The sequence below is a fragment of the Vicugna pacos genome, chromosome 6 (genome assembly GCF_048564905.1).
Source record: "Vicugna pacos chromosome 6, VicPac4, whole genome shotgun sequence".
Classification (NCBI taxonomy): Eukaryota; Metazoa; Chordata; class Mammalia; order Artiodactyla; family Camelidae; genus Vicugna; species Vicugna pacos.
This window is the reverse complement of record NC_132992.1, coordinates 13,547,798-13,555,374: the sequence shown is the minus strand read 5'-3', so window position 1 is coordinate 13,555,374 and position 7,577 is coordinate 13,547,798. Positions and strand designations below refer to the sequence as shown.

At 34.3% G+C, this 7,577-nt stretch overlaps 1 protein-coding gene across 2 annotated transcripts in view; it reads right to left on the bottom strand.

Annotated features, from left to right (window-relative positions):
- Positions 1–5,128: 5,128 nt before the first annotated feature.
- Positions 5,129–7,577, bottom strand: part of WDR72 (WD repeat domain 72) — a 191,326-nt gene continuing 188,877 nt past the window's right edge. The window contains exon 20 of one of the 2 annotated variants that reach the window (XM_072963917.1): positions 5,129–6,211. In XM_072963917.1, the coding sequence (XP_072820018.1) occupies positions 6,156–6,211 (56 nt within the window). In that variant the 3' untranslated portion in view covers positions 5,129–6,155. The remainder of the gene's footprint in view (positions 6,212–7,577) is intronic. The other variant, XM_015245018.3, reaches the window with a different exon arrangement.

The following is a 7,577-nucleotide window of genomic DNA, read 5'->3' as shown; positions in this document are numbered from 1 at the left end:
ATTGGAATTATTAGTCCCAGTGTCTAGATGAGAATACTGAGATTCAAGATTTATACGAAACTACTTTTGTAATGTCAAACTGTTAGTAACAAAGTGGAGGAGTGAAACACAATGCCAGCACTCCAGATTCTATGTGCTATGCCTGCTGCAATGCCAAATACTTGCGTTAAACTACATAGCTATTTGGGTAAAGTGATCAAGGATGTGAAGAAGAAAAGAAGTGAGGAACGGTAAAAACTAGATTAAAAGATAATAGCTATAGAACCCTCTTTTCACCTTCCCCAAACCAATTAATGACATCCTCATAGCCTGGGAATTGAATTGCTGCCTGCTTCACTTGTGCCTGGAATGGTGTATATTGCTTGGTATTTTGGACACGTTGATCAACCCTGTATAAAAAGAACTCTCTGTATTCCTTCGCAAAAGCTGCCTATGTTTACTATCATATGTCCTAGTTCTAGACAAATGCCAGAAATTAAAGAAAATCTTACTGCTCATCAGTTTCTGATACTAAGGAAGCACATGCTAATTTACCTAAGTGTGGACCTCCTGGTTTCACTTCTGGCAGGGTACAGGATCTACTAGCTTCCTCAAGGCAGTGACCCCCATCAATACATTGGCTCAATACCCTTTTTTGTCTTCTGGCCTTACTTATAGGTATCCTGGGCCTCTCTTCTCAGACAGAGCCTTCATTTGAATTGCGCACAGAACTAACTTGAATGCAATCACCTCTAGTTAGGACAATCAGAGAACATGGCTTCATTTCGATGACTAAAGGAAAATCTCTCCACATTTACCAAATACCCTGGTTTCTTAGGTGTTTACAAAGAATAAAGGGACAGACTTTCACCATTTCCCCCCCAAAAAAGCTTAGGTGGTAGTGGAATAAAGCAGAGCTTTCTTCCTTTTTCCTTAGAGAAAGGTGTTAGCCCCGGAGAAGGTAAAGTAGTGAGCTCCTAGTAAATAAAGAAACAGAAACCTAATACTCCCAACATGTACAACAGCAGAATATGATTTCTGTATTAAGGGAAATGATGAATGTTTTCACATTATGGGAACAGCTTTAGCACAGCCTTAAAATAGTGCGTTAGAGATATGTGAGGACATAGAGAAATTTGTCTCTACACTTTAATCCTTTTCTCTTCCACAAGGATTTTTAGTAAGTATATGCTTTGGACTAGAGCTCAGAGAATGTAAAAGAAAATTTCTAGCCTTGAGTGTTGCTGCCACCTATATGGCAGGAAGACGGCAAACAAAACCCAACCCTTTTCCAGACGGGCATCGGCGACAGTATACTTTCTATGAAAACATACTTCAGAAATCCCCAAATTTGTTTCTTTATTTGACTATCCCAATCACAATTTAAATGATAGTATTTGCTATTTTCACCTCACTTCTCTCAAATTCTTGGAGAAATTGGACCAAATAGTTTTGTTTAGATTGGTGGGAATACACTGAGTGTATAACATAGGGGCTGATCCAAGGAAATCTTCCTTATCATGAAAACAATCCTAAATGCAACTTGATCCCTGTGGCTATGACTGTCTCAGGGAGAGGATGAAGGCTCTCAATCTTACTGTGCTATATAGATTCCACCCACCCCCGCCCCCACCCCTCACAACCGCAGGCTCTGAAACACAATAGGAAGAATTAAATAAAATGTTTTCTCAGTTGATTATAAGTTGATGTAAATGGAGATAAAATAAATGTAAGAATTCTTTTGATATAGATAAGAGAGGTTATTTCTGATGAGAAACGCAGTTGCCACTGCAGAATTAACAAGAAATCTCTTTAAAATTCTAAGGAGGACTTGTGATATGTGAAGAACACATCACAGACTGTCCTTTTATCTTAGATGGCATCATCCGAGGCCATGATGCTCAGTGAAAACACCTTCTCCCTAGAAAATACACACGCAAGATCGAAAAACCGATTGATGACTTTTCAGATAATTGCAATTAAAATAATTGCCAAGTGAATAAATGATAGGTTTTGAAGGCATGCACCAACCAATTATTGCTACTGCATAACGTTATGAATATTGGCGTTTTGCTGGCATTTGGAACTTTGCAGATTTAGGCACAGCATTGTACTAAACATGCCCTAATTATCTTTGGTGTTAAAAACCTCATATCCTTGAATAAAAAAAAATCACTGCTACCTTTCCAATTAGTAACATGTTGAAGACAGAAAGGATTCCTCAAAACGATGATGGGGAAAACATGTTTTGTGCAATGGAAAAAGGCATTTGGAGAAACAATGTCAAAAGGAAGTACCATATAGGCTCAACATTCCCCTCTGCATACCACTAGAAATAAGCCATTTTAAACATTTTTAATGCTCTATGGCTTTAGTTTTCACATAGTATTAAAATAACTGTTTCTGACTATTTGTATCATTATAATCATGCTCATAATGATGCAATTGTCACAGTCTATTTACCTGCAGTATGCTTTCTGGGATAAAGGTGAATTTATCCTAGACTTAATGAGCTTAAGACTAGAAGATCCCCCCCTCCAAAAAAAACTCAGTAATCAAGATAAATATATTTTAATACAATATTTATGAAAATCAAATTAAAGCAAAAATCCATGATATTGGAATTTTAAATAAAGATAAGATCTGAGGACAGATGAGGCTGAGAGGAGAGATGGAGTTGTAGCAGGATAGACCTCACCCAGTCCCTGTCCTGCCAATGACATGAAATGACACTTGTTGTCTTCAGGGGTCACAGTTGGACGTTTCCAGTGGCATGCTCTTACTGGAAGACTTACTAATTTCCAGTTTACATTTTCCTCTTATGTGTCATCCGTAGAGTCCTTGTTGATGAAATCACAGCACAAAGTGTTCTGGGGACCACTGTACAGGAAGCCACATAACTTCATCAGAAAGATATCTACTCAAGAAAGTTTTAACTTTGCAACATTTTTCGTCACAGCTAATTTTCAAAGTGTTTCACAATGCTAACTACATACATGTTTACAAAACAATGATTTTCATATGAAATTAGACACAATTTTGAGCATTTTACATGTAAAATAACATTTTGTGGAGAACCAAAGACTATATGGCACTGTTTTTAATAACTGTATGATCAAAGTGTATGCAATATAAAATTTTTAAAATTACATGAATGAGTCTATTCTATGAAAATAAGACTTTAAAATCAATTGGAATTAATATATTCCAAGCCTTCATTTTAAATGCATGACATAAAACTGAATTTAAAAAATGCAGTTATTATGATGTGCCCTCTAAAGATTGAAGAGAGAGAATATCTTTTCTAAAACGGTGATATGAATAGTTATAAAAGACTTTTTAAAAACAGAATATTGGAGGAAAACATGCAAGGAAGGAAATAAAAAATATCCCCAACACTACCATCTAGAGATAGAATGTTAATATTTAGTAAAATATTTTCCTATCATTTTTGTAATAGTGACATGTTCAAAGTAGCCTTAATTTAATTTCTAAAATAGCAACAGAATATTTCAGACCTGAGGCCACCGTTCTGTGTTTATAAGGCTATAAATTTTACCTTATATTTGAAGTGCTTTATGGTGTTCAGATTGCTTTCCATAAACCATCTCATAGACAGGACTTTGGACGAGTCCTGTGAGGGAGCTCTCTACATGGATGGGGAAGCAAGGCTCTGAGATGCACAGTAAGGACACGCTGCCTGGACACGTGGCAATGAAGTCTTGGTGCTCAAACCTAGATTATTCCCTTATGCAATATACCCAGTGTGTAACTCCACAATGAATAATAGAATCCTGGCTTGAAAATCTGAAAATAAGATATTCCTTGCAGGGAAGTATATAAACATAAATATCACCAAGATTATTGCCAAAAAAGGAACCCAATGTAATTTCTAAATGATTTATTTATTACAATGACAAGGAAAACTCTGCATACAAGCCCATTTGTTTGCTAATACAATTACTCCACTGTGACCTAAGACTTGACATACAAAAGGACAAACACTTAATCAAGAGACAATCAGTTTTGAGTTTCTAGCTGTGGTACCATGTTGTTGATTCAGTTAATTGTGTGGCAATTTACTACTTCAAGTTCTCCTCACAACAGAAATTCCTGCAATATGTTGAACATAAATCAGTGTAATTATTTTAAAACAGACTAGTGGATTTGTGTCATAAACACACTTGAACATGGATATTAGGGAACATTATTTAAATGAGTATCTCTTAAAACTCTCATTTTTAGGAATTAAAATTTTGATACTTAATGCTGTTGGCCTCCGATATTTATATTGGTAAAAGAAGATTTTAGTCATTTGATAGGAATTTTAAAATTTTAGCAACTATAAAATATGATGTGAAAAAAATCTTTAAAAATCTCATTTAGTAATGTCAAGGACATGCTACTTCTAATTTGCTATAGCTAGTGACATCATAAAATATTTATCAAGGATTCAATATTGGTTTCCTTGGGCCTAAAAAAAATGCTAAATATGACAGCTATATAAACTTATTTTTATTGTTCTTTGAAAAAAGAATAATAGGACATAGCTATAAAAGCAAAAGTTTACCTTTAACAACTATGCCAGAACTTGAGCATTCAAGTTAGTTTTAACTGTTAAAATTACCTTTTTGAGAGGATATATCTTTATTTGATACTGCCATAATTAAAAATACAATCGGGAGTTCTGCTAGCACACAGCATGCAAGAAAATGTGTTCCACTGCCTAGCTTGTTACCCTCCTTTATTTTGAAACTTGTTCCAAGTGGCTTTTGACAGTTTTCAAAGCCCTAGTCATACACACACACACACACACACACACACAGATTTTCAAAGGGTGACGGTTTTCTATCATTATTCATATTAATACTATATTACTGTTTCTGAAGTATGAGTCAAAAGTAATTTCAAGTAATGTCATCATCTTTTAGGCAAAAAAAAGAGAACACATACTTCTATCTACTTTACAAGAGTCACACTCACCTGATGCCTTATGTTCTGGCATATTCATTTAGGTCAGTCATTAATTATAAGCTCTTTAAGGATACAGACCATGCTATTTCAAGTTTATAGTTCTGTTCTCTGATATCCCCTACTCCCTTGCCCAGTGTATCCTCCCTTGCACAGAACTCAATGCTGGTGCACCCCAAAACGTTTGTTAAATTGAAGTGACTAGGACTTCCCTATTAGACAGATAGAGATGTATATCATATATTTAACACTTTATTTCTATTTTTCTATGGATTAGTCAATATTTGTATTCATATGCACACTAATAATCTTCTTGGTGATTTTCTATAAATTTAGGAATTATACAATATAAATCACAGCAAATGAATCAGATCACTAAAGGCCTTAATAGATGAGCACTTTATGTCTGTTTGTATTTATATTGCTTCGCATATTTTAGTCTGAGAATTCCTGCTAGTCAAGCTTCTTTCTGGGAATAGGACTATCAGAGTTTATACTTAATAAGGACAATTGTGATGTAAGTAGATTCCCCTTCCTTAGTTCACATCTATATGGTCAACAAGATCAACCTTTAGCTAAAGACATTAGCCTCTGTGTCATTACAAGTCCAAATTAACTTGACTGCACAAGATTGGTCCCTGTTACACTGTGTATGACTTATTCAGGCTAATTGATGACTAAATGGAACTGGCTATTTGTTGACAACATTTCAGGCTTAAGGATGAGATTTACCGTAGGGTGATTGATCCAAATTAAAACAACTACTAAAGCAAAATGTCTTAACCTGACAAATCAAACAAATTTGGTAACGTTTTAGATTAAATACATTAAAGCAACATTACATTTAAAAGCATTGTTTTTTACACTGTTGAAAAACAGTGAAGTTATATAATTCAGGAACTGAAAAATGGAAGAAAATCTAAAATTGTTAAATTTGCATCTCTGGGCTGGCATTCCTTGTTGGAAATAGTCAAAGAAAAGTGAGAAGCATAAAATGATTTAGATAATGATTTCCTAAAATTAGATGAATTTGATATTTTTGATTAGTAACCACACTTTGAATACATTCTGGCCAAAATATCAGCAGACCTACTGCAACCTAATAACTAGACTAATAACAACGGAGCTTATGTACAATGAGAAACAAATGGCATGTCTGGGGTTGTTAATTTGTCCAAATCCATTTCCTAGACATGAGATTCCATTTAACACAGCTTGCAGGAGCACACCTTTGCTATCCATAAATGATGCCTTCGTTCACCTGAAAAGAAAACAGATTATCTTGGGTTATATAGTGAAATAAAGAAAGAAGAAAGAAAAAAGGGAAGGAGAAAGGACAGGAGAGAAGAGGGTGGAAGAGAGGGGAGGATGAAAGAAGGGAGAAAATGAGGAAAGAAATAAAGGAAGGAAGAGAGGAAGGGAGGAAAGAAAAGAAGAAAGAAATTACCTATAATTTCTACATTTCTTTTTCTAAACTGAAGTAAATTCTTAATAAAGAAATTCTTATAAACTTGGCCCCAGGTACATTTTAATTGCACACATTAATAATACAGGTTTTTTAATTGCTAAGAAAGATGAAAAGTTATCAACAAAATGAGTTGGGTTTGAAATGAGTAAATTTCTATAAATTTCAAGCTTCTGAATTCTTCTGAGAAACTCACAAGTGCAGTTTTAAGGTCAAATGTTATAACTGTCAGTTGAAATATGATTTGAGTTATAGAATCAAAAAAGCATGTTTCTCAGAACACTTCGATGACTGTTCTTGTAAGCTAAAAAATATTACTTTATTAAATTCATTTGGCTATTAAGCTAATTGGAGCATTGTGCCTTAGTTAACTATTTCTAAACACATTTATATTAATAATGTGACCTGCATAATGATTCCCACTTCTACTGGCAGAAACTCAAAAGGCTGATTATTTAGTTCAGTTAAACCAATATTCAACATTGTACTATATACATATTACATGTATATGCCTAGAATTTTACATCTTTTAGAAGTTATTAGAGTGATGCTTACAATTTTCCCTTCAGGTAAATTATTTAAAATATTGATACTGTTAAATATGACGGGAAGACACAGCTTACATGTTTTTACTACTGAAATTGTTCTAGAACTTTTTTTTTTATCTCTAACCGTAAGAACTACGTTCTTGATGGCTATGATAGATGGGCTGCTCACACATTCTACATTTTTTCTGCTTCATGCATCATCATCAGCCATCTCCAACACTCCAGTCCTGAATCTGTCCTACTTTCTGTTACCTGATTTTTGCTGGTGATTCATGAGCCAGAATAGTGAAAGGAAAAAAAAAATCCACCTTGGCTTTTCACAATGTAGTATTCCCTAGGAAACTGGGAGAAATGTAGTTTTGTTTATCAGATTCATGCAAATGCAATATTGATTGACAATGATGTACATAGATCTACACACATAACGTGCTATATAAAAACTGCTAAAATGTTCTATTAATGGCCAAATGTATACTGATTATAAACTACTTCAGAATAATGTGAAAATGCTTTTATGAATGCCTTTTTTTGTACTTCCAAGCTCTGTCTTGTCATTACCATTTTCAGCTGAAACTATATTTAAATGTACTATCCCTAGTGCACTAGGAAGTAAA